Here is a 27,881-nt window from a genome sequence, read left to right as displayed (position 1 = left end):
CTTCCAGCTCAACTGGATACAGCTGCAACACTTTGCAGGAATGACTTTGGCATTTGTCAACCAGTTCAGTTCTGGTGCTCAGTTTTGCCTCAGCTTTCTATAAGAAATATTAGCATAAGGAGTTAGGAGAATTGAGGACATAAAAGTATTTAAGTAAATATATTCAAAAAGTATTCTTGTTTTTTAATTTAAGGAACAAACTACAAGTTTTAAACACATAAAATTATAAAACATACATAATACAACATTGGTAGCAAGTCAAAAGAACAGATTATCTTCTGAGATAACAGATTTTTAAAAAAGCTGAAATAAAATTATCTTAAGATTTTTTTGACAAGTAAACTTAGAAGGACAGGAAGATGACAAGCTTGTCTGAACAAAGGAGAAAGGCCTGGATGTATCTACATCTTACAAGCTGTTATCCGGTGAGCTGGACTACAGAAACCCTGATAACAAATAGGGTAAACGCCAGCCTCGACTAGCCCGCTACCCAGTCAGTGCTACACGGGCCAACACGCAATCACTCGCAGGGAACAATTTTTTCTAGTGCATCAAGCCCAATCTTTTAAAAATATTGGAATTTATATAGTTACCATCACTGCTCCTGGAAGACGAACCCCTTAGTCTGTTAAGCATTTAACAATGTTTAACCTGAACTACATGTGCTTGAGTTTATACCCACATAAGTGCATCTTATGCTCATTTTAGCTCAGCCTCCCCTAACATGGTTATAATCTCCACTCTAAAACAGCATCTGAAGTTACACTTTCCCCTCCCCTCCAAAATAGTCTTTCATTTCTGCAACTGTGTGTCACTTTCTACACCTTCAGTTCAAGTCTTCCTGGTGCTAAGATGTCCAGAAGCAAACAGCACTGCAGCAGTGCATTACAGAATACACCAGATTCCCCTGATTCAGTAATTCTGTATTCAGCCCCAGATTCTTCTTATAATTGCATAAGCAGCCTGAATCCCATTTTTTGGTCCATTATCCCTTTTTCCTCCTTCCTCCTATTACTGGTTTTCAAGCACCAGTAAGTCATTTATAACACAAGGACAAGATTGGTGTTGGAAATGCGGTTTCAGCACTGTGCATGGTACCACCTTCCATCCCTGTATTTTACATGGAACAGGTCCCAGACAGAGCCTAACTGTCCTCCAAAGACTGGCCAGCATCCATCACCTCAGCTGGATAGCTCCAGTCAGAGCTCCGTTGAATGTCCTGGAAAAGCAGCTGCTGCTGGAGGCTCTTTAGACTGTTCAAGACCTCTGGAGAGAGTTCATGGCAGACCATCTGTTTTTCCTGATCATCCTTCTCTTCTTCCTCCTCCTCCTCCACAAGGTCATCAGGAGGCAGAGGAGAACATCTAGAGATGTAGCCCTGGTCTGACTGCACTGACTGTCTTTGGTCTTTGCATTGGTCATCAAAGACCAACTGGTGTTGCCTGTCAGCCTCCTCTTGGCAGAGAGATGGCTCTGACGGAATGACGCTCTGCTGATAAAGAGAGTACATGAGTCCATTCAGATGGTGTCTCAGTTCACCTGAGACGTTTGCAGGACTCTGGTCATCTATTGCTGAAATCTCAGAGTCATTGTGGAGGATGACGTTATTCCTCATTGGAAAGCTCATCTCCAGAAGAGGAACTCCTTCCATATAGTCCTCATTACTCAGCACATGATGACCAAGTATATTTCTATCTTCCATGGAAGAGACTGGCTCCACTACCTGAACTAGAGGAGCCTCATCCATAGGAAGGACCACAGTCTGAGAAGTCAGATCCCCACACAGATTAAGTTGAGGTTGCAGTTTACAGCCTCTACTTTCACCTTCATGCATGTGGAGATTGATGACATAACAGCAGTTCGGGTCAGGCTCCCGTAGGTACAGCTGGTGTTTCACAATTCCACCTGGTTCACTTAGCAATGAATCCATCTGGCTCTCTCTGTTTAGGGACTGCAACTCTTCATCATTATCCAAGCAGATGGTTTCACTCTCAAACCAGTCTGGATGCTCCGTCTGCCAGTTCTTGAACTTTTGTACTGCCTCTTTCAATTTCCTCCCACTAGGGGTATCAATGTAATTTTCAGCGGTGATTTCCCGGATTCGATGGATGCGCCCAGGTTCAAACTTCTCCAAGTCCTGAATCCGAAAATAAATATCCTCAAACTTGTCCATCAGTTGGTACCTGGATGTGACGTTGAACAGATCAGGTATATCTCTCTCGCTACTTATGCCCTCAAAATAGCAGACTATATACATTCCAAAACAGGCTGGCTTCTTGAAATCTGGCAGGATCAAATTCAAGGCTGGGGTGAACAGGTCTCCCATTGGCTTTTGCTGATCTTGCTTGAGACGCACAGGCTCACTCCCAAGCATGGCCTGCCATTTGGCCTGGGTGCCCCGGGAACATAAGATGATGATCTTTGAAGACAGGTCTTCCATTTCCTTCTTCTGTCGAGTAAGCCAGGGTAACGGCCCTAACTCTGAGATCTGATGATCTTCTAGCAGATCTAAGGCTACCGCAGTGCCACAGACTGTCATCAGAAACTCTGCAAACTTCAGCACCACATCCACATACAGCAGGTGATCAGCGGAGTACACAATCCAAACCTTTCGGGGCTTCAAGGGTGGCAGAGGAAGGTCAGTATATGGTGTTGCTGAAAGACAGAAAAATATTTGTCCCAGCCACATTCCTGAAGTTGTAATGGTGCAAGCCAGCCGCAATCAACATTGGAGAATATTAACAAAAAGTTCTAGCAGCTACCAGTTTTGAAGCTATTTTGGCAACATACGCAGACAACATCTCAGTGCAGAAATTTAAGACAAAAGTCCAGACAGTGGAGCTGTGATTTATAATAATGCCTGGATAGTTCATGGAATTTCACCACACAAAAGTAATACACCAGCTTCAAGAGGCTTGCAAATGTAGCTGTATTCTCTGCTGGAGAGCTGAGTACACCCACCCCAGAACAATCTCCTATTTCTATGGTTTAGGTGATTAGCAAAGATTCTTTTGCCAGTATGGCCTCAGCTGGGTCAAAAGCCTCACCACTTCACAAAACAATTATCTCCCATCTGGCAAATACGGCATTCCAAATTCCACATACAAAGTTTATTTTAGCTAAACAGGAAGATCCTAAGGCTACCTTTTGGTTTTGAGAAGCACCTACAGAATAGTAGAGCCTACGAGAGGCCCTTCTTGACAACTGTGTGAGACTTTCAGAATGCATTACACATGCTTGATAAAACACAGGCAGGACATCTTACCAGTTTGCAAATCATTGTGGTTGCGTTTCCCTCGCCAGTATCCTGGAAGAGAGAGAAAGTCACTATCAGTTCTAAAAACACAAAATAAGATTAAACCCTTGAAATGACAACACCTTCCAAAGATTAGGTTCAACAAAAAGTAATCTTTTAACTGTGCAGGGATAAAACCATGGGGAGGGAAAAGCCTAATAAAAAAATATATTAAATGAATAAAGACTCTTCTACAGCCAATTTCACTATGTACTTTGCTACATTTTTCCTCTGAGATGAGAGGAAATGCACTCAAAACCAATTTTCTCTATCGTCCCCAGATCTGACCAGTCTCAAGAAGTACAGAACCCTCAATTGTTCTGCTACCCCTCCTTAAGGAGAAGAGACTTTTTTAAAGACAGCTTTTTCAAAGATAGCTTTTTCTTAAGGGGCTTCTCTGAAGAGGCAACTAAAACATCACTAGCTACATCTTATGTATAAGTTTAATGTTAAGAATTTTTCCAAAAGACTTCCAATTATTCCTCTCAAGCAAAAAAAAAACCAAACAACCACCCCACCAAAAACCCCAGTGAGTTGCACAGTTTCCCTTTGATAACTGCCTCATGGTTGCAACACAAAAGACAAGGAATTGGTCCTTAAGTACCCAATTTTCCAGCCCGCTCAATGTCAATCTCTGTGTCCTGTTTTTTTTCTTCTATCTTAATTGAAAAACATTATTTAAGCTCAAAATAGTATAAAAATGAATTTTGTAGAAACTTGGGGGACAGGAGAAAGACTACAGTCTGGACAAACGGGAAGCTTCTGTCCTGCAAAACTCATATGCAATGCAAGAGAAAAATAAATGGAAAAAGATATCTGTAGCAATCTGCAGGAAACAAAAGGTTGAACTACAGAGTTACTTTTTCCCCCCCTCACAATCTCTGAAGCGCTATGAAAATGGAGTATCAGACAGCATAATCTGTGGAAGGCTTTGCTTAACTAGGTGGATGGTATTAGAATGTTACAAGTCCTATGATGTGAAACAGAAGAAGGTGGTTACATAGGCATTATCTCAGTGGCAAGACATCAGAACAGCAAGGAAGAAAACAGCAATAGGAACAGGTACAGAAGTAGGAAAAATACAGTTTTTAGCATTGAATCTTTTCTTCCTAGCTGGTATGAGTCTTACCTGCTCGTTTTTTGGTCATACAAATCACACCTGCTATGATTGATCCCACCAGTAACACACAGATGCCAGTGATACACCAATAAAGCCATATAATCATATCACCTGCAGTACAAAAATAGTGCTCAGACATTGCTTTACACAAATAGAGTTTCACCAAAGAACAGAGGTTTCTTGAGCAGCAGGGGCCAACAGAGAAGGAGCTTGGCTCTGCCCAAAACCACAGGCAGTCCAGCACTTCCCCCTTACAACATACCACAGTCACTTCTCAAAATGAATTCCTGCTTTCATGATGCTCTATACCATAAACTTGCTCCACAAAAAACCGTATGTGCAGCACACTGACAACACAGATCAACAACCTTTCTCTAAATAGCAGTGTTTATCCAGCTTTGACAGGCATGTTGCCCATGTCCTGCCTGTTCATGTAATCTATCTTGGGAAAAAAAAAAATCACCATTGTGGGTGATGTATTTTTTTCAGTCTACAGGTGTTTTTTTTCTTTTTAAATCTTGGGCAAACTAGCTCCTTAGAGGTGTTGTTGCAGCCAAAAAAAGAGATGTCAAATCATTATGCACATGATTTATCTTGACATTCATAAAAATGAATATATGCAAGCTATTCTCTCCAAAAGCTGTTTTATATTATGCAAATTTTTTAACACTGAGCAAAGTGACAGAAAGTATTTTATATTAAGACTCTTCTTGTCAAAACTGTTTCTTGAAGAATTTTATGCAAGTGAAGTATCTCTAAAAAAATTGCTCTTTAAGGTTCACGCTGCATACAAATACTTGCCTTGTTAAATCATGGTGAAGTAACTCTTAACACAATTCGTTCTGAATTCAATGTTACAAGGGGACATTTCCTGCCCATTGGGTCACTCCCAGGGAAGATAATTTGTTATTCTATATGGCAGGAAAAGAAGAGCAAAAAAAGTTTCAGGGTATTGGAAGAACTTCTTACCTGATGGGTCTGTACCTGCAAAAGACAAGAGTTACATTAAAAATTCAGCTCTTATCTGTAAGACAATGGGAATCTAGTTTACAGAAAAGCAGTTCTCACTTGGAGCTGGTGAACATGGGATGAAAGCAGAGTGTCTCAGACAGTCTGTGCCACAGTTTGCAAAGAATGGCTGAATCTGCAGTTGAAATAAATTCAGAAAACAGGAGTTACTAAAAGCAATTTTGTTCCCCACTTTACTTTCCCCCTGCCTCAACACTCCCCGTATTTTAGCACAGGGCCACAGAATTCCCATTTCACTTCAGAAAACAAGATTAATCAAGAATTCCTACACTATACATTAAGACAGCAGCAAGCTCCTGAGGTTGCACACCTGCCATTCCCACTCCATAGTCTGTGACTGGGCAACTCTGTAACTAAGGAAAAGTAGCTGTCTACAGTGAATGCCTATATAAAAAAGTTGTTCTTTTAGCCATAATCATTATTTCCCCGATACAGGTAACGAGGGGTTAGCAAATCTCAGAACACAATGCTGTGCAAAACCCTGTAACATTCCTAAGCTGCTCATTGCTGCCTTGGTGAAGAAAGGACACAGGGACAAGTGAGATCCTACCTGTACTCTGTAGCTGCAGCAAGCTCTTATGCTCTTCTCTATTTTTATTGTGACATTCACTTGCTGTTGTAGTCCACCCTGCAGAAATCAGATGCAAGTTATAAGAGAAGAACTAAAATGGAATGAAAGCAGGAAAAAAAGAAAAGGAGTTGACATGAGAATATGGAATGGTCCAAAGAAGCAGAATTTATTTTTTTTTTTTTTTTTTTTTTTTTTGGAACAAGAAGCCCACAGAGAACAAAATGGATAAGTGGTCTGGCCACCATCGCTGCAGGTGTCCTGTGGTAATACAATGGTAATACAATTAAGACAGCAGACTAAGGTTACACAGGTAACAGGAAGCAATTAAGGATGACCCTTGTATGATTTCAAATGTGCTAATTTAAACTTACAGTCTCTTAACAATGTAAATGTCTTCAGTTATTTAATGTGTAAACATTGACAAGCTTCCTCATTTAATTAACAACAGCTGTCAACACTGCTGCTTCTAACACTAAAACAGAAAAATAAATTGCCCTGGTTACCTGCTGTATGTAATCAATATAATAATAATCTAAATATATTCTTTACAATGATTAACAGATACATACTCCAAAATGAGGTATATTCCCCATCTACCAGGGAAATACAGTAATAACTTAATACATATCAGTGCATGCAGTACAAAGGTTTTTAAGGGTGGAAGGAATGGAAAGATCAAACAAACAATGCCAATATATCTGCCCTCCCCCAAGGAAGGGTGGGGACTGGTATCAAATATTCAGCATTTCTCCTCCCTCAGTTGCCTGAAGGGAAACATTTCTTACATCAGAAGACACTCTGGATCTTTGAGCTTCTCAACACAGGCTGCAAGATCTACAGGAATTGATTCTCAGTTTGATTGAAATATCTGTCACAAAGCCATTCAATTCTTGATCTAAAAAAAATGTAATTAACACCCCCGCCTGCCATCACATTTGATAAACTACTTTAATGATTTACTGAAACTCTGCATCTCAGTTTTTGTTGATTTGTTTAGTCTCATCCCCCAGACACTGGCTTGACAAAGGTAATAAAGCCCAGATAATCAAATATCAAATTTCTGTTTTCTTTGCAGATGCTTACAGACTGCTCCATGCATTATAAAATCTCTTTTTGATCTTTTACCCATCAAATTCCTGAAATAGTGTTCCTCTTTCCAAAGGCAACTAAAAATCTGTGAAGATAATTCCCTGAAAATTGCTGTTCAAGTGCATTTGTTACATCTCCTGCATCATGGCTCCAAGTCCTCCTTTAGCAACTGTTAAAGAAATGTTTGTCTAAACTACCACAGAGGGTATTGTTTAGGAAGGTAATTACCTCAGTGAAATCACGTGTGATCATTTTACACTTCTTCTCATTCAGGAAACTGGCCACATGAATTTGGTATCGGGCTGACTCCATCCATGGGTTAAAGCTCACAAGCAGAGTTGTATCATCTAGACTTTTACCTTGGATCCTGGGCTCCCACAAGCTGCCTGGAAGTAGTACAGATATTCCCATGTTTCTCAACAGTCAGAAATATTTCAACAGAGCACCCATGTCTACATGACTCAAACAGAAAAAAATTTACCTGTCTTTATACATGGGATGGTTCTTTTCATCAGAGAGTCCTTGCAGTCTGCAAGAAAGACCATCAGTACTAGTCAGAAACATTGTATTTCCATTTAGGAAAACCACTCATTTTCTTACCAGAAGCCAGACACTTAATCAAGCCCTCCTTGATGAGCAGAGACCTTTGTTCCAAAGTGGTAGCAAAATTCTGCAGCAGAGTAGTATTGGTTTCCAGTATATAAACTAGCCCCTCCACTGATGTTACGGTGGGGTGTTGGTTTTTTTTTTAAATTGGTGTGGTTTTTTCCCCCAGAACAGAGATAATTAATAAGAAAAGACTGAAAACATACAATACTTATTATAAACAGTAACATTTGACAACCTCTGCTAATGTAAGACTTGTACAGAGAGGGTCATAGTGGAATTAAAACTTCATATTGATCTCTGGACCTTGAGTGCACCACAGCGATAGATTCCTCCAACAGCATTCTGCCCCAGGAAAACTGGGAGGCTAGAATCTTTCTTGATTCCAAAACACTCCTCCACATTTACAGTTCTATTTGCTTCATGTAGCAGATTGAAGAAAGACCCAAAGAGCAGGGCCAGAGTCAAATCCAGAGTTACATATTCAACATTTAGCACTGTGGGATTTACAAGTCTCAGCCTAAACTACGCCTCTTCTCTAGGGTTTGGACAAAGGAAAAGGATCAAATCACTGCTTAAAGAGTTGAAATAAAATATTGCCTATCTTAAATTTCCAACTTTCGAAGTTGGAAAAGTTACAGTGCTCCTATAATTCACATGTAAGCGCTCATCAGCAAAGCTTCCTGCAACTGCTGAACTTGACACAATGCATTAGGTTTGTTAAGAACAGTGGAGGATAAAAGCCATGAAGTTCTTACAGTGACCAGGTATAAGAAAGGATAAGAGGGCTGAAAACCAAGTGACCCCTCTCCTTTTCCAGCTCACATTGACTGACACACCACAAACTTTGCCATTTTATAACTACAAAGTCATGCTGACAACTCTAAGTAAGTTAAGAAAATTATGAACTAGTTTTCAAGCTCTGTATTGAGTGCCAAATATTTATAAACTAGTCAGTGCAGCCAGAGGGCACTGCAGATGCTTAGCATCTTCAGGGACAACAACAAAAATTCTTTTTAGTTATAAGAATTTTCACACGCACAAGAAAGAGTCAGACACTCAGCTCTATCAAGTGTCTTGGTAAATTATGCCCAACTGTGCCTCTGAAATCAAACTTCACATATCTAAGATTTAATAGAAGCCAAACTTTAATCCTTCCGATTTGCAAATTCTGGCCTGTACTTCCAGCTTCCTCAAGCAGAGGGGCAACTTCAAAAGATTTCAAATTAAGTAAAAGCAGCAGTGATAGGCTGCAGACAGCATGAAGGATTACTCTACAGCCCCATTCATGTAGATTAAATACCTTTGTGTCAGCTCCACTGATGAACATTTCAACAACAAAATCCAGGAGATGTAACTTACTTTCAAAACAGCCCCTCAGAGGGGCACTTATACTAGTTTTCAGGTTTAACTATGAATTTCTCTTTAGCAATAGCTATAGCAGAATTCTTGACAAGCAAAGGCCAAAGTCCGTGGCTTTGTCCAGCTTTCTAGAGAGGATATAAACATTTTTATAGCAGTATCTTCCATGTAGGAACTACAGTCAACCAGAATCAAAGGGTCTGTCCTTCACAGGCTAGTCCCTCCACATGCACCTTATTCCAAGCAGAGATTTGACAAACTTCTGGACACAGGATCCCAGAAACAAGGATGGTGACTTGTAGCACAAATGATACATGCATTTTGGATATATATACCACAAGGGTATTGTGGATAAGGCTAGCACCATGGACTTTGTAAACAGCAACATAGCAATATTCAGAAAGGACAACAGGCTTTTATATTACTGCTGCCCTACTGCCAAACTTGCTAACAGTTCATGGATCTGTCTGGAAAAATCCCAACTCACAGGTCCACAAACCATCACAGTCCTAAGCTCAAGGCCTAAGAGAACTAGAGCATCTCTTACCAGGCACTGAGAGAGATGTAGACTTGCAATTGTAGTCTCCATGTACACCTAGTTTGGGCAGGTGGTAGACAGTCACCTGGTAAGTCTGGCCAGGTTCCACTTCAAAACGGTCAAAAGTGAAATTCCACTGAAAACGAAACACATTCACAAGGTCTTAAAACAAGAATGTTGTTCTATAAAGGCACGGAAACCAACAGCTGACTTGGCCCTGTTCCACTGTGTTCCCTCATGCCATATGATCCTTTTTCTGAAGCTTGACTATAAAAATATGGAACTCAAGTGTATTAAATGTATCAGTCCATTGGTCCATCCCAAAATCTTCTGTTTGGAATGATAAAAATACAGTTATTTCTTGGGATCTTTGAGCTGGTACAACAGTCTTATGCCAAAAAACTCTGTTGGAGTTACCGCTAAATTTCATCCTGAACTGAAAGGAGATTAGGCTAAAATAGGCATTTTTGAGACTGACATTTTAGTCTAATATGAATCTTGCAGTGCTGTGCAAGTGCTAGGTATTTAGAATTGCACTTATACATATACAGTTCTGTACCTGGCCATTCCCTACATATTTTCTTAAATCTGGACTGTTTTCCACAACAGCAATGCTGTGCAAATTCTGGGAGAGGCACTGGCTCCAGACAGTAAACTAACTATGGCCAAATTCTGTGTGCTAAGCAAAAAACTCCAGATTCCTATTGTTCATAAAGGGAGCTGTGGATGCTCAGCATTTTTCTGATGAGTTTCCTAGACTGAGTGTAAGCTGAAGGACCACCCCCAAGGTTGGTGCTTCCCTCCACAGCAAGAGAGGACAAGAAAGAAGTGGAAGTAAAAGGAAGGGTTAAAAAGGCTATATATGTTATGCTGTCAAGCAGAATGCTAAATTCCTACAATTATTTACTTTAAGGAACATCCAGAATGTTGACATGTGCTAGGCACTGAGAGCAACAATTCTTAAAACCTGAAGGATGGGAAGAGTGAAAGAGAAACCAAAGGACACAAGCAGCTTGTACACAGGTACACACAAGTGTAAAACAAACTGGAAACGACAGGAGGTCTCAAGCCCAATGTCTTGATTATTTCATCAACTCTTCTAACCAGGCTGTACTTTTTAATAAATAGCCTTGCTGTATGATAGTGCAAACAGAAACAAACCCATACACTAGAAAAAAAAAGTAGTTTAGAGCCCTTTGCACTCACCCGGCCTCCATCTGGACGGACCTGAAGTGGCAAGTTGTTCTGAAAGTCAAACTGGGCACAGATCTGTTGATTGCTGTTCACTTGCATCACAGCCAGCTCGGCCCCTCGGAGATACTGGATGCTAGCTGCAGGCACAGGGAAAGAGAGAGATGTCTTTTCCTGTCATCTGCACGTGCAGAGGTTGCAAAATGACTGCATTACCTGAGTCACACTTGCTTCTAAACTATTATAGCTATACTGAGATAATAACTCTACACAGCCCTCAGACACAGGCCCTGCAGAAGGAAGAAATGAATTTGTTTAAGTCTCTCTTGAATCAATGCAAAACCACGGACAAGAGCATGCAAGAGAAACATCATATACAAACAAAGATATTTGGAGAGTGAGAAAACTTGACTTACTGGTATTCATTTAGGCTCCAGCAATGAGACAATTATTCCTTTATCAAGACACGTGTACACATACAAAACTTCAGTTACAAGGACTAGAATACCCGAAATGGGAAGAACAGGACATAACTTATTTGTGCGCTCTCAAATTAATTCTCATTTGTGGAGTTCACAGATGTAATTCCTCTGCACAAGACTGTTGCAGTCATTACTATGCCTTAAAAATGCTTGCAGTGCAAACCTCCTTTCTCCCCTCACTACTGTGGTAAAGGTGTGGGCCACTTGATTCCATTTTTATCTGCTTTTCCCATTTTAAATGTTGTTATCCCATAGTAGTGGAAACACTTAACACTCCTGAAGACCCAGCACACCCAAAGGTGCGATTCAGTCATCAAGAAAAAAAATCAAAAAACATTGCCCAAAGGAAAATGAAGCAGCCAAATTGCCAAATTTCAAAGGTCTGCTTTCACGACTAGATCAGTGAAAAACTTCTAGTAATAATTCTTCTCCCTATCCTTACTAGATCACACTTAATTCCTCTGCTCCATGTTCACATTAAACAACCGCCACTTACCATCGGTCGCCACTTTCCATTCTATCCGAAGCACAGGGAGCAGCTTTCCATCCATCTGATGGAAAACGTCAGAAGAGACATGAAGACTGCTTGGAGCAGAAGGTGTCCACATGGGAACCTGCAGCCAGCTCGCCTCCATGCAGGTACCTGTCCAGCAAATGGAAAGCACTATTCAGAGTGGGGCCGAGGAAGGTCTGCTTAATTACAATTATGGTCTGCCCTTTGGGTCAGGGTTACTCAAGAGGGCAAAACTGGGTGACAGGCCGCTTCGCAGTTCAGAAAGGCAGTTTTCGATATGCAAGTACTTTATAAATTGCCTGTAATTTTCTGAACTCACTCATTCTAGTAACAAACTTCCTCTTTTCCTTAAAATCCATCGGTAATTATCACAATCAATGTAGTTAGGCTAAACAGGTCAAGTAAGTTTACTCAATATCTCCTGCAGCAAGTCCACGCCTTGCTGCTGAAACAGACTTATGTTAGAAGACTAGTACTAATTTCCAGCCTTCCAATGATAAGAAGTTTGTCAAATACCCACAGAAATTGTTCCAATAGTTAATTACTTTATGTTTAAAAAAGTCTTCTAATTTGAATATACATCTGAATTTAGCTTCCAACAACTGCTTGTTATGCCTTTCCTAAATTAATGAGCTCTCTGGACAGAAAAATATAATTTATGTTAGTCAATACAGTGTTAGGGAAAACTGGTTCTGTAATCTCATCAGAAAATGAAATCAGGTACGACAGGCATTAGACAGACATAATCTACTTAGACTTTTATAAGACATTTGACTTAGAGCATATTAAAAAATAGCTCTGCTGAATATCAGTGAAGCACAAACACAGGAAGAACTAGGCTGACAAATCAAGGAGGAGTTGCAAGGGAAATCATTACTGTTTGAATGTTTTAAATAGCTCTGTGGGGATGAGCACAGACCTGATGTTATGCATTTTTCTAAAAAATATCAACAATCTAGAAGTAAATATAAAATAACTGATGATAGAGTATATGACAATTGTCAGACTTGGGGGGAGGGGAAGGCAGAACTGTCAATTAAAACAAATCTCAGTCACTTTGTATACTGGACCCATTCAGACAAAACACTTCTTGACACTGTAATACACATCTAAGCACAGATATTGTAGGCCATATTTACATAATGAGAATTTATAACAGTATTTATTTATAACAGCACTGCTGAAAAACTAGCAGAAAAACTACTGAATGTGAGCTGTGTCATGCAATCTGAATCATATGAACAGGCTAGCATGATCACTGAATATATCAAAAAAGAAAAAAGGTAAACCAATGGTATGGGCTTTGGAGAGATTGATATGATATTCTTTAGCTGCTTGTTGCATCCACACTAAACCACTGTAATATTGAAAAGAGAACAACGAAGAGCAAGAGAATAAATCTGTAGGTTGAACAACACAAGAGCAAAACATGTTTTGCTACCAGTTTCAGTTGACAGAAATCCAAGCTGCTAATGAAAGGTTGTTCCTTAGCTACATTTTCCACTTATTCCCTTGCACGAGTTCAGTAATGGGGCTTTGTAATGATTTGGTTCATAAAAATGACCCGTCAAGCTAAGATTTCCCCATTTCCTTGGCAGGCTACTTCATCAGTCAGAGCTCAAGGAGGCAGCTCAGCCTGCATGCCCTCCGCCGGGGAAGCAGTGGGAGCGCTCAGCTGGTCACTGCAGGGACGCAGCTGGGAGCAGCACCTTCCCGCAGCGCTTTGCTATTACACAACACGCAGTCAGGCCCCCCAAAGTACACTTTTGGTCTTTTTTGCTGGGTCAGTGATGAGAATAGTGGAAAGTGGGCACTAACCCTTCTGTGACAGCATAGTTTTAAGCTTAGGAAGTAATTAGACAATTCTCTACAGAAAACCTGGTAAGATTAAAGTACCTTTCAGAAAAGAGTGTACTAAGCACTAAAAAAAAAAAAAAAATCCTTCCCCTAGAGGAGAAAAACATAAGAACCATAAGGCAGAATTTAAACCAAATATTCAAATAAGGCAGCATTTTAATGGTGGAGCTGCAGTTTGGCTTAGCTGTGTTGTCAAGCTGTATTCCAATGGCTGGCTGCCAGTGGGAAATATGATCCAATTTGATCCCACCCAAACCCTCTCCTGCCAAAAAAGTTTAAAATCTGGTTATTTTCAGCATAGTCATCTCCCTGATCCTGCATGCCAAGAAGCATGGCTACAAAAAAACCTGTGCCACTACGATACAGGGTTGGGCACTGAAGCAGAAACGAGCCTGCTCAGAACAACAATTGCAAAGAGAGGCCAAGGAGTTCTGCAGCGCTGTCTGGACGCTGCCGTGTACCAAATGGACAAATGCACAACATTCTCTTTTTTTTTTTTTTTAAGAACATTACCTATAATTATACTAAAGTGTTTCAGATGCATGTCATTGCTAAGACTTGACCCTTACACCTGGTACGTCCAATATATGTGTTCAGTGGGACTTACAGTAACTCTAGTTTCCTTTTCCAATTCATAGAATCATGGAATCATTTAGAAAATACCTTTATGATCATCGAATTAATTCCTTGGACTTTATGCCAAATAACTTACAACATTGCTCTCAGCTGCAACCCTTTATGTCCCTTTTTTATTCTAGTTCATACATTAATTTTTCATCAAGCACTACCATAGATATAATAGCTTGTAATGAACATTTACTGACAAACTTCTCTTAAAATTCCCATTTCTTTAAAAATTTACCATCCTAGCTTTAAACAGAAACTAAGCAAGTTGGGTTGTGTTCCACCCACCCCATCCCCAAACTATCCTGAAAAAGACTTAACTTCCCATCAGCTGGAGCTGATTATGGATCAAACTGAAAACTCTCAAAGCAAGGTATGACAGCAGTGCTTCACTTTGCACCTCTCTGATTCTAGCAGGAAGAGTTTGCTCTATGAACCCAGTTTAAAAAAAAAAAAAAAGCATGATCTGATGAGAAAAATCACAATGAAGAAAAAAAATTACTTACTATTTCTTACGAAGCAGTTTAAATCCTGTGGGGGAAAGAAACAAGAATATTACTCTTGGAATAAAAACTGGATTGACAGTAAGTTGCTTCTGCTTGGTGGCAGGAGAGGGGCAGGAAGAAAACAATTCAGTGAATAGCGATGCATACAAACTGCAAGAATTAACTATCAGGAAACATTGCACAAAGATTTTAATCAGAAAACCAAGGAACACTGGGCATGAAACCTGTGCACATCTGAACCACATGTGTGACAGCAGCAGTCGCAATAACGGAAAGAAATTGAAGAGAGGCAAAACTGCAAGATGATAGTAAAAACCTTCCAAAATCCAGGACTGTGAAAATAGAAACCAGTGTGACATGAAAGACTGAAGTAGTAGTTGCATATGTTTTTTAAACACAGTTGCTTTATGTTACTGCTACCCAGCAGTGATCATGCTGGTAACGCTTGTGAGGACTAAGCCCATCTGACTGGGAACACCAGCTCTCTGCACCTAGGCTTGCCACTGAAGTACTGGGTTCCGTCCTGCCTGCTGCAGGGCATCCCCTGAACAGAAAGGCTACATCAGCTACAGCTGGTCCTTTTCCTGATGTCATGTAAAAAGTAGGGAAGGGAAAAGACAACATTTACTAAGTGCCAGGCTTGAAAGTAGGATATGGTGATTTTATTTTCTAGAAATATATTTGAGAGGCAACCCACAAAGAAAAAAACATTAATCAGAATTAGACTCTTTCACATTAAGGATAAAGATGTCCTGAACATAAAGCAGCAACCAGAAGCTATGTGGGCTCTCCCTGGTTTCCCCCAGGTATGTTTTGTTTATACTGGAATACCCCATGGTCACCAGGAAAAAGCATGTAAGCTTGCTTGGTTAATGTGATCGAAATCCTAGTGACAACGAAGTCTGAAGTTTTCACTTAGTAAATCAAGCTGAGGGCTAGGCCTCCTCTCACTTGTTTCCTATGCCTTGACATATAAAGGTGGATATTAGTGCCACACTGTTGCCACAATATAATTTCAGTGGAGGAGGCAAGAAAGAGGGGTTTTTAACCTCTGCAACTTGTTAAGGTCAACTCCAAGTGTATTTGGGGCTTAGCTTATTAATGCAGTATAGCCATGGCTATCCAAGGTTGCATTTCCGTTTTTAGGGACAGGTGCTTGAAAAAGCCCAGCTGTGCCTTTTTTTGTAGCAAACGCCCTCCAGTGTGGCACAGAAAGCTAAAGTTTCACAGACACTGACTTGACATTAGACAGCATCACTGCCAGAGGCACCCTAAACCTCCCTTCACATACCCCCCAGCACTGCAGCCTGCCCTGTGCTGGCACCAGCATGTGTGTGACCATGTGGGCACCTGGCAACAGCCTGAAACCGACTCAAGGGCAGGAAGGGAGATCAGCTGTGAACCAGATCTTCTGCCCTTCTGCCTCTCTGCTCCTGCTTGTACGGGAGAGGCTGGAAACAAACCGTGAGGCCTGAGGAGGAAGGTGGGCACCGCTCTTTCACTGCTGGCTTTTGTCTACTTGTAATAAGTCAGAACTACATCCTGCCTTTGAAGAAGTCCTAGTGAAAACAAAACATCACATCAATTAATAAGCTTTTTATTATTTGAAGGAAATACAAATATAAACAATTGGTTAAATTTGGTATCATACAAGCTATGCTGAACAAATGATTTTAAAACAGGAGCAGAGTTCTGCTGACTGTGAGGAAAAAAATACTTCTGGCATTAACACCCACATACCATGTGGTTCCTACAAAACTTGAGCGAAAGCAGGCAGATTTGGCATTAAAATCCTCATGCTTATAAAAAAAAAAAAAAAAGAGCCTGAAAATCTCTTCCAGGCTTTTGTTACATAAGTCAAAACAATACACAGGTATAAATCCAGTCTTCAGACACCCTTCACAAGGAACACATCCACACTCCAATAAGCAGTACTACAAATGTATCCAATATATAGGTATAATTGAAAAAGATTCAGTGCAATACCCAAGTTGAGTAATATTGACCAACTTTATTATCATTTAGGAAACATTTCGATCAGTTCAAAGGAAGGAATCTGCCTTATTGGCCACCCTGAACTTCTAAATATACACAAATCTATGCAACACTGCCTGAGACCTGAACTTTGGTGAAGCGTTGTTTTCCTACCAGCCAGCTAGCAACATTACATTTTTCAAAATGAAATCATCTTTGGTTCCCTAAGTTAGGGCTAAGGCAACATCCCACAGTCAGAACAAATGTTCTGATTACTTTTCACATCAAAGTTTATTTTATAAATGAGGAGGGAAGGAGGATAAACAATGACACACTTAACTTTTCCTCACCGCTCTCCCACTCTGTTCTCTTCCTTTCTCCCCTGTCCCACAGATGTCACCAGCTCACCTGCAGAAACCACCTGCCTTCTCCCTTATCTCTGCTCTGGATCTTCTTGAAGTTTTCAACTCACAGTGGGATCCCCAACCTCACTGCTAGGTTGCAGCACTAACAACTCTGGAAACTCCCGAACAGGGTCTTGTTAGATGGGACTCTTGGGACAAATGGCGCCAAGAGCTGCGTAGCAGTGCCCTGCATGGGGCAGAGGGGCTCTAACATAACCAAGAGCAAAATAAATCTATGAGCTTAATGTCAATGTGTAACAACATGTAAGAGCTACTTTTCACTATTTTTGTTGTGCTCCAAAGGTCAAACCCGCCATCATGAGAGGAATCAACTTGATCAATTTGAATATAAATACCAATTTAGTTTGAGCTGTACTTTCACAATTATACTGCACCTAGTTATTGCAGACAAATCCTCCATTGAGTATTTAGATCCTGTCAGACTTAATAAAAACTGGTTACAAGTATAGCTAATAGAAATGCTGTTATAACTTTGTACCTCCCAAATCAGGTTTCCTTCCCCTCCCACCCTGGAACCCTCTCACATAGCATCTGCAACCTAAATCTTTTGATAATGGAAAAAAACCCAGCAAGCAAATGCTGATTAAACCAAACCAAAACTAGCTAAACTACAATCATTGTGTATTGGGTTTGGCTGAGATGGAGTTAATTTTCCCTATAACAGTCCTCATAGTGCTGTGCTGTGCATTGGTAGCTAGCAAGGTGTTGATAACACACCAGGGTTTTGGCTATTACTGAGCAGTGCTGGCACAGCACCAAGGCGCTCTCTCCAATGTTTCTCCCCGTCACCAAAATCTTGGGAGGGGACACAGCTAGGGCAGCTGACCCAAACTGACCAAAGGGATATTCCATACCCTACGACATCTGCTTAGCAATCACATGTTGAGAGCAAAGGGGGAGGAAGTGGGGGGCATTCATTATTTACATTTGTCTTCCAGAGCAACTGCTGTGCATACTGAAGCCCTGCTTCCCGGAAAGTGGCCGGACATTGCCTGCTGATGAGAAGTAGAGAATAAATCTTTTGGTTTTGCTTTGCTTCTGCACACGGCCTTTACTTTATTAAACTGCCTTTACCTTGACCCATGAGTTTGGTCTGTGTCATTCCACACGCCCCCCCCCCCCCCCTCCCCCCCATCTTATTTTTCTCCCCTCCCTGTCCTGCTGAAGACAGGAGTGATAGAGCAGCTTGGTGGACACCCGGCATCCATCCAAGGTTAAACCATCACACATTAAAAGAGAAAAATATAAATTGTAACTACCAGTATGGAAAAGCAGGTTAAGCTATGAAAAAAATTACTCCTAACATTTCAAATGCTTAATCATCAGACTTTTTAGGGAAATTATTTAGCCTGACAATGCCCCTTGCATAAATAGATGCAGTGGTTTTGGCTGGGATGGAGTTAATTTTCTTTACAGCACCTGGTATGGTGCTGTGTTTTGGATTTGTGACCAAAACAGTGTTGATACCACTAGGATGTTTTAGTTACTACTGAACAGTGCTTACACAGTATCAAGGCCTTTTAATGTTTCTTGCACTGCTCCTCCGAGGCAGGTAGGCTGGAGGTGCGCAAGAATTTGCGAGGGGACACAGCCAGGACAGCAGATCCCACCTGACCAAAGACCATATGACAATGTGCTCAGCAATTAAAGCTGGGGGGAAAGAAGGAGGAAGGAGGGACATGTGGAGTTACAGCATTTGGGGATGGCTAAACACCTACCTGCTGATGGAAATCAATTTCTTATTTCGCTTTGCTTGTGCACAAAGCTTTTGCTTTACCTATTAAACTGTATTTCAATCCACAAGTTTTCTTGCTTTTGCCCTTCCGTTCTCTCCCCATCCCCTTGAGGATGATCCCTGAGGAGAGAGCGAACGGCTGCATGGGGCTGTGGTGAACCCATAACAGGCAACAAAACCAATTGGCTACTAACCATGGGTTTTTGTTTGTAATTTAATGACTTCTATTAAAGCCCATCAGTTAATATTCAGTCATTTTGTCCTTGTGCTGTTGCAGTTATCAGTAATTATTGTAAATTGCATCATGATAAAGCCCTTCTATAAATTATAAGGCATTATTTGCCTGAAGAGCAGCATCTGCTTTTATTTGAGTGCTAGTGTTTCTGTTTATTAGCAGATAAGATGTGATTAAATGAGGAAGTGCTGCATTTCCCCTTTTTTGTTTTATGATCGATATGAATATTGAACCAGCACAGTGGATAAATGGATTCTCTCTTCCTTCAGGTCTGTTGTCCTAGGTAAAGTGTTCACAATGATGTTCCCAGCATCAATGAGGCTGTGCCCTTTCTGGCATTCATTAAAAACACAAAAGCTTAATCAGGAACCATCAGTCAGTTGATGAGGATTCAGAAATAAAACTTGACAATTAAGATCTCTCATACCTTTCAATACTGTGTTTCTACGGGGACAAACAACAATAGTTTTTCTGGTGTCACCGCTCCCCAACCCTACTCAGGATTTTCAAGGGGCAACCTACATATGTTTATTTTTCCTACCTGTTTACCTGCTGTGGCAGTAACATTTTTTTAATGTGTAGCTGATTACATTGGAGTGTTTTAAGCTGCTGCTAGTTAGTCAAGAATTTAGCAGGTTTACTACAAGAGGGGGTAAGGATTCTCCCACCACACAGCAGCCTGCACCAACTCAACTGTTGGTCGACTCCATTCCCAGTCCCCAAAGCATGACAGGGATGACTCAACAGTGCAAAATGCCCAGAAGAACAATTAACCCAGCCAGGAAGTCCTCGCTATTGCCATAAGATAACAGAAGGAGAAGATAAAGCCACAAGGCAGGCAGAGAGATAACAACCCCAAAAGATACCTGGAAAGCAGTCACCATGAAAACCCTCATCTTTTTGGATACTGCCCAGGTGAACTGGACTGGGCTGTAGCTGAGAGCACACTTTTGTACCAAAAAACTGTAACTCCAGAGAACTACATCCACAAGCCAGCAAGCAATTAAAGAAAAAGATAAGTCAGTTTTGCAGTAAAATAAGTCAACTACTTCCAGATTTGCAGTGGCTACCTTCTCAGCACCAGGGGGAATACTTGCTGGTTTTCCCTTGCAAAGGTCCAACCAACTCAAAACCTTATCTGATTCATTGGGTCATTCAGAGTGCATTAACAAACCTGCGGTCAGCAGAAGCGTTTAACCTAGTTTCCCTACTTGAGCAAGCACAAATTTAGATGATACAATAGAAATAAAATTACAGCGATGATTGTTTCAGCTTGCCCACATAAATCTAGAAGCACGTAAGAAGCGTTGACAGAATTGAGATGTGTGTCAGTCCACACACAACAGGCAAGTGGACAAACGGGGGGAGAAAGAACAAAACTGAAGACCTCTGCAGAAAAGCTGAAGATGGAGCCCAAAGCCAGGCAACATGCTCTGCATGTTATTATAGAAGAAGGGGCTTAATGCAAGATGTTATCTTCTCACCAGCCTCCTATCGCCCTTCAGGCCCAACAAGCAAAGCTACAGATGCAGAAGGTGTAAGTATGAGAACAAGATGATTGTGAGGTGATGCCCAAAACTACTAACATGAGGACAGGCACAGTTGACTCTTCACATTCACTTGCCATATTTTCACAGAAAGCTAAACAACTGTTTCTTTCACTCCTTTTCGCAAGAGTTTTCTTGCTTTTGACATAAAAAACCAGACCATATGCCGTGGAGAATCATATGAATCTGAAAGAAATGGGAAACTAACAGCACCATGTCATAATAATTCAATTGAATTAATAGGAGGCCAAAATTTCCCAGCAGGATGCTGTGCTAACTAGCAAGAAACTGCTGTGAGCTGGGCAAGAGTCCAGTTTTCCTTTAAAGAGTGGCTGCTGAATGGGAAGGGTTCCAGCTTTCTAAAATCTGCCTTTCACCTATGACCCATTCTATGTATCTTCTGAGGCTTGGCCTATTTGAAGTTTACTGCAGTTTCCCATTCCTGATTCCTTAGTTAAAAAAAGCAGAGATCAATAGGACATTAACATGTTACAGGAATAACTGCTGAAAGATGCTTTGTTTAAGGCTGGTAGGAAACAACCATCTTCTACAAAATTATTTTGATTTTTTAGGCATTTTTCTCTATAGTTTCTAAGTTTTTCTCTTGCCTTCATATAAATTCTCAGCAAAAACAAATCCAAACTCAAAAGTTGAAGTTTCTTTACAAAAATTAAAGCTTTATTATATTTTGGTAGTTTTGATCACTAACTCTTGTTATGCTGAAGTCTGGTAGTTTTTATCACTAATCCTTTTTGTGCCAAGAAGTCCAGAAATATTTTAGCAGCGCTAAGTGTGACTATGGCTTATGGTAACATCCTACACAGCAAAAAGATGCCACAGAGGGGAATGAGAGAAGTCGGTCAATAGTAAAGGCAAAATGAACACATTTGTAAAGAAGGACCAGGAAAAGTCTTCCTCACATGCACCACCACAACTCATCTTCATGAGAGATGTTACATCAATTCTTCTCCAGTGACTTTTAGTGAATATCCATCAAGCTAGCAAGATAGATTTCGGAGACCAAACCATGTACACTTATCCAGCCCCTTAAAGATGGCAAGGTTATAAACACTGCATTTCCCCTGGACATCGAGGCACATCCTGTCATCAAACGGTTATGGCCCAATGACGGAACACAGTGATTAAACACTTGATGGTGAACAAACGGATGGGTATTTAAGCTGTGGGATGTTTTCCCCTGTGCATGGGAAAAAAAAAACCAAACAAACTTGAACCCCACCTCCCTGCAGATGACATTCAAATAATAGTTACTAGAAGGAACTGGATTTGCAGCTGCGCTATTCAGCCTTACAGCTGAGCAGGTTTGGAGTGGTGGTGAATAAGGCCCATTAAGTGCATTTGTTGGCATTTTAATGAGATGAGCTGTTAATGAGCATTTAGTCTTACTTCCGCAATTTGCAGCCATCTACCCATTCTGATATGACACTTACCCTCTGCCACATGTGAGTTTTGCTGGGAAAAAATGCCGTTGCTCACCCTGACCTACTCTGAAACTCAGCAACAGCAGCGTGAGTGAAGTGGGTTAGATAAAGGAAGTGGGTCTCACCATCCCTGCTCAGCAACAGCTTCCCTTTTGAACCACACCACAGTCACTCATTGGAAGGGTTACTGAATCATCCTCTGAAAACACCGCAACAGAAAGGGATGGGGAAACCATTTTCAACTGTCAGCTGATGGTACTTTTTCCTATACATGTCAGCAGCTTCACAATTGCTTAAGCCAACTCATTTTTCTTAAGTCTCTCTACATTTTAGAAAACAGCTTATTGAAACAAAAGGCCAAAGTGGCAGGCTTGCACATTCACTGATCTATGAGCACACCCAGAGTGCGAGGCAACTCACTTCCTCAGTGAAAGCTGGTGATGTACTGGTGAACCCCCCACTGAGTCACTATGGTCCACAAAAAAAGGGGGTACAGCCAGGAAGACAAAGCCAGTTAAAGTCCTAGCACCCGCGGATTCACAGAAACTCTATAATGTATTATTCTCAAGTTCTGCGTGACTAACAATGTTTGCAATAGCCATGGTTATGTTAGATGCCTAATCAATATTGTCATGTCCTCTTTCCTCTTTGCTAAGATTTTACATTTTGTAACTCTACAATGCCCAGCCTAAAGTAAAATTGCAGAAGTGGACTGTTTTCTTGGGGTATTTTTAAACAGGAGTGAAGGTAGCAGAGCAGAATTCAGGTAAAACAGGGGTAAGTATAAGGTCAAATATAAGAAAGGAGACAGAACAGACAAAGGATAGGAAACACGTACAGGAAAATATTACAGAACTTTCATCCCAAAGGACATATTTTGGTTTACATGTCTATAGCTACATCTGACTAGCTGTCTTTGCTAGACTGCTGAGAGTGCACCACGACATACAAAACTTTCTAGCTTAGAAGATAGCAGCCTATTATCCCATTTATGCATGCACCACTATTGTTAACAGAAAGAAGCTGCAGATCTCTTCCTCTTTCTACACACTTTACATGTGCCTTGGACCAAAAAAAATCCCCAAAAACCAAAATCAAAACAAACCACCAGAGAGAGAGACACACACACCAGCTAGGAGTTCCTACTTGGGGCTGCCAAAGTTAGCTGAGGTTGGTTAGTTCACTTTTTATACTGACACCACATCTGGATCTCTCTTAATCTATACCCTCTCCGATTGGTTTCACAGAGAGAAAAGGCAGACAAAGTCTGCCATTTCAAAATTTCAATTACATATAGTACGTGTTTGCCTACTCCTTCAGCAGAGATTCCCTGCTTCCTCCTAAAAACCCCTCAGCTGCAAGAAACAGGTTAAAACATTTAGGACATCAGGCAACGTCAGCTATTAGCAAAGACTCACATCCTGCTCAGTAACTTCAGGCAGTTTAGCAAATCTCAGTCCCAGCTATGGCCCCTCACAGATGTTAGTGACAGGCATTTCCCGGCAGGCATCACATAGCCAGGCTAATTCTGCGGTATTTATAATTCTGGTTTCTAAAGCAGTTGTGCACTACGTACAGTTGTTTTGATACATACAGCCCACATTAACCACAACTGTATCCTCTAAACTGTACAAAAACCAAGTTACAGTCCTTAACCGAGCAACGCAGCATGACACAAGAATGAGGTCAGCAGCAGGACCGTAAACACCACCGACCTCAGATGGGCCAAGGGTAGCCATTGTCAGCCGTGAGAGCTCGGTGAGGGGACCCGTCCGCGGTCACCTCCTGCGCCGCCACCCCGCTGCCTGCCCGGGCAGTTCCGCCGCTTCCAGGCGCCGGTTCGGACCGGCGCTCGCCACCAGCTTCGCCCCGCGAGGGAGAGCTTCCCTGCCCGAGGCTCTGCCCGCCGGGGCCGTCTGCGGACCGGGGCCACATCTGTGAATGAGGCAGCTGCCGGGCGCTTGTCCGAGAGCCCCTTGCTGCTCCCCGCTCAGAAGGAGCGCAACGGGTCCGGGCCGGGGGCCCCGCACCTGACAAGCCCTTTCCCGGTCGAGTGAGACCACACTGACCCCCGCACCCGCTAGCCCCTCCGGCGGGACAGCCGCTCCTTCATCTCAACTTCCTGGTCGCCCCCACCCGGCTGCGGCGCTGCGGCCCGCCGGCTCCTCGCCCCTGTCCCGGCCCCGGGCCGCACGGAGACAGCCGCGCGTGGGACACCCCCCCGCCTCCCGGCACAACGGCAGTTAGCGGCCGTTGGCTGCACGAGACACCGCAGGAAACGGGAAACTCCCGCCCTCCCCGGCCCTACCGCCGGGCCCGGCCCGCTGCGAGACCATGGGCACGCCGCCGGCACCCTGCCTGGCCTGGCCCGGCCCGGCCCCGCCGCCGGCCGGCGTCACCGAGTTCCCTGCGCCCCCGACTCCGCCGCGCTTACCGGCTGGGAGCAGGTAAAGGGCGGCGCGGCGCCCAGCAGCAGCCGCAGGGCCGAGCTGGCGGGCGGGATAGGGAAGACGAGGAGCAGCAGCAGAGACAGCCACCCCAATCCCGGCTCCACACCCGCCATGGCCCCGCCGCCACCGCCAAGGCCTCAGGGCTTCCGGGCTCCGACCTGGGCGCGGGGCGGTGCCGGCCCTCACCTGAGGAGGGGCCGCCGCTGCGGGGCGGAGCTAAGGCGATGGGGGCGGGGCTAAGGCGCCAGAGCCGCGGCCCCCTCAGGAGCCCGTCCGTCTGTCCGTTCGCCCGCCCGCCCCATGTAACCGTTGGGTCAGTCGCTTTGACTGGGGGTGCCGCTGTGAGGAGCGGGCCGGCCCGGCCCGGGCTGGGCTGAGCTGGCGGCGAGCTGCGGGCCGGTGGTCGGTGCGCTGCCCGGGCCTGCGCCCGGGGCAGGTGGCGGCCTCCCCACCCCGGTTTGGGTTGCTGTGAGCCCCGAGTGACTTCTGGCGGCATGTGCGGCCCTGCTGGAGACAGCTCTGTGAGCAGAGGTCGGGCCAAGAAGCTGAACCTTGTTTTACCCGGGGTTTGTCTTCGCCTTCACGAGTAAACGGAGGGGTTCTTGAGGTCTGCGTGCTCATCCTTCCCAGTGCGCACTTCTAGCTTCGGGTAAATACCGTGAGCCTTAAAACCTGACATCAGTAGCGGTCTGCAACCGCTCAATAAAAAGCGTTATAGGCGTATGCTGTGTTTTTCCTGTTGTAGGGCTATTCTAAATGCATCCAATTCATAGGGGGCTGTGCAAACCTTTTACTCGTTCCTGATGGTCACCACGTTTCAGCTGTCTCACGGTTTTCACTCAGCGTTTCACATCGTTCTTCACACAGCAGCGCACCCACAGCCGGCTTTCACCCTGTTTTTACCATAGGTTTCACCTTGTGGTTTTCACACAAAGCTGTAGCCCAGCCCCAAGAAGCTCAGCCGGGTTTCAAGCTCAGTGAGCTTTTCAGCAAAGCTGAACCGTTTGCTGGGCTTTGACTGCCAGCTGAAAGCATGGTGGATTCATGTGGTTTTGTGGTGGCAAATGTCTAACTGAGGGTTGGTCTGAACCTGGAGATAGCGAGGTTTCTGGTGATTGTTCTGCCATTCCAACGCCTCACGCTGATGACATCCACAGGTTTTAATCGCCTCCTGGGTATTACCATTTTGTGACACCACTAATTAATAGTAGCAGCAAAGCCTACAGTTCTGACATTTGCATGCAAGTCAGGGAAAAAACATATATATATACACACGTAATTGAAGAAAAACATTCTTTTTTTTTCTTTAGACATTATTTCGCTCGATCTTATACCAACGCACTCGGACTGAGTACACTATGATTTATAGTGCTGTGACAGGACATACTGGCACTGCAACGTAATTGCTTGATAACCATAGTAGAATAAATTTGTTCAATCGAAAAGTAAATGCGTGGTATGTTACTTATTATTGTCCCACTAGCTTCATGGCTTATGTATATACTAATTACACTGTCTTTAGGCTGCAGGCATTCATTTTTTGATGCATACACTTGGTAAAAAAGAATCCTGTGGAGAAAATGTTAAGTGTGTGGTTATGCATGAGTCACACTTTGGACATCATGACATGGCAGAATTTCTATAGTGACAACAGTACAAAGAGTAATTGGATTTTCTAAGTTACTGTTCGATGGGGCAGGCTGTGACTGTCCAAGACTGTTCTGCAGCCCCTTAAATACACAAGAGAGCCCATGAACAGCAGCAGGACTGGCAATGGGAAATAAGGGGCTGCAGGAAGCTGTCTTATTTTTCAGCCTCTGTTGAGAGAAGGGAGCAATATCAAAGGAGTTCTGATAACATTTACAATATTAAACAAATCTGGACATTGTTTAGAAATTTATTAGCAATTTTAAAATAACATCATTCCTTAGATAAAAATGCAATCTTACAGGAATATACATTTGTCCCACACAGAGATGGCCCTATAGCTCACTGGCGGGCCATTCACTCTAACTTTTCCTCTGTTGATTTTAAAACGTGCGAGAGGGAAAGACGGACTCTGGCACTGATGACAGGCTTACATGACGGTTACAAACTGTACAGCATTATTTACAAAAGCATTTCTGTGGGTTCATGAAAACTAGATATAAAATTGTGGAAGGAGGTAAAGAATTGAGACGGGGAAGGGCTTGGGTGGAGGTGCAAGGGAGGGCTGGGAGGGTAGGCAGGGAGTGTGCGGAAGAGTGGGAGAGGAGGTTTCTATCTGGATTGATTTATACTTGAGAGAGGTCATTTTACAGCTCTGGGCAATTCAAATGAAGGCAAAACACTTATATTTATCAACATTTATAGCTGATGGTCAGAGCAGGAAATGGTGCTCCAGGGCCTGAACTTAAGAGGTGCTGAGGAACCCCATCTTCCCTGAAGTCACTGGGAAACAGGTATGCAGTACCTTGCTGGGCCAGACCCAAACCATGCAGATGCAGGCCAGATACAGTACTCCCCAGACAGACCTTAAACAGTTTTGATCCTGCAATGCTCAGTCATTGGCGCTGATGTGAATTCAGACTGAGAGATCAGCTCCAAAATTACACTTTAACTCCTGAAACGACTAGATTCCAACCACTTCTTGCCAGAATTCACCCAAAGCGACTTATCCCTTGCTCTACCAAGCTTCAATTATTTGGAGGGAGATTTAATCATTCGGAATTGATTTTTAAGGCAGTTTTAAAAATATCTCCCTTTCTTTTTTGTGTGTGATGCAGCAATGTTTGTCAGAGATATTTACAATCTCACTCCGCCTCCTCTGAAATCTTCCCACATTCAAACTGTCAAGACTGAATAAGCCTGAACCAATCACTTCTATGAGCAAACATAAAGTTGATGATGTTTAGGTAGTATTGGCTGCCAGTCTACCTAGGTGCTTGAGATGGGAGCAGACTAGCTTAGGATGCTTAAAATATTAAAAGCATTACAGCCTGTTTGGGAAAGAACACGCATTTTGCCTGGCTGGGCAAAATGCAACAGAAAAACATGGGTATTTCATTGTCTGAACGATGAGGCTAACGAATGGCGTCTGAGTTCGTGTGTCTGTCTTGAACAGGTAAATGCTTTGGAAAGGGGCTGTTTGAACACTGGCAGAAAAATCTGTTGTTGGGTGGAGTGACGCCTGCTCTCGCCTGGGCTTGTCCCCGCTCTGCTGGGCCTGGGATGCAGCCGCTAACCCTGGCCTAACATAAGGGCTGGGCAGAGTGCCCAGGCTGTAGGAGTGGAGGCTGTCTGCGTGACC

At 42.8% G+C, this 27,881-nt stretch overlaps 2 protein-coding genes across 4 annotated transcripts in view; one reads left to right on the top strand and one right to left on the bottom strand.

Moving 5' to 3' along the window:
- HDHD5 (haloacid dehalogenase like hydrolase domain containing 5) overlaps positions 1-27,881 on the top strand; it is a 197,254-nt gene that overhangs the window by 21,246 nt on the left and 148,127 nt on the right. The window lies entirely within an intron of this gene.
- On the bottom strand, positions 166-24,793 carry IL17RA (interleukin 17 receptor A). Of its 3 annotated transcripts, XM_075756808.1 has the most exons (14): positions 24,577-24,708; positions 16,248-16,343; positions 14,785-14,809; positions 11,780-11,926; positions 10,817-10,941; positions 9,620-9,746; positions 7,586-7,633; positions 7,333-7,490; positions 5,995-6,072; positions 5,484-5,559; positions 5,385-5,399; positions 4,425-4,526; positions 3,266-3,307; positions 166-2,655 (listed from the first exon to the last, which is right to left on the bottom strand). In XM_075756808.1, the coding sequence occupies exons 4-14, from the start codon at positions 11,916-11,918 to the stop codon at positions 1,145-1,147; spliced, it is 2,421 nt and encodes an 806-aa protein (XP_075612923.1). In that variant the 5' UTR covers positions 11,919-11,926; positions 14,785-14,809; positions 16,248-16,343; positions 24,577-24,708; the 3' UTR covers positions 166-1,144. The 3 variants fall into 3 exon arrangements, with proteins under 3 accessions (XP_075612923.1, XP_075612905.1, XP_075612915.1); XM_075756790.1 differs by lacking the exon at positions 16,248-16,343 and having other exon boundaries at positions 24,577-24,792; XM_075756800.1 differs by lacking the exons at positions 5,385-5,399; positions 16,248-16,343 and having other exon boundaries at positions 4,425-4,531; positions 5,474-5,559; positions 24,577-24,793.

The sequence above is a fragment of the Balearica regulorum genome, chromosome 1 (assembly GCF_011004875.1).
Source record: "Balearica regulorum gibbericeps isolate bBalReg1 chromosome 1, bBalReg1.pri, whole genome shotgun sequence".
Taxonomy (NCBI): domain Eukaryota; kingdom Metazoa; phylum Chordata; class Aves; order Gruiformes; family Gruidae; genus Balearica; species Balearica regulorum.
Note: the sequence above shows the minus strand (reverse complement) of the source record. Positions and strands in the feature narration are given on the sequence as shown.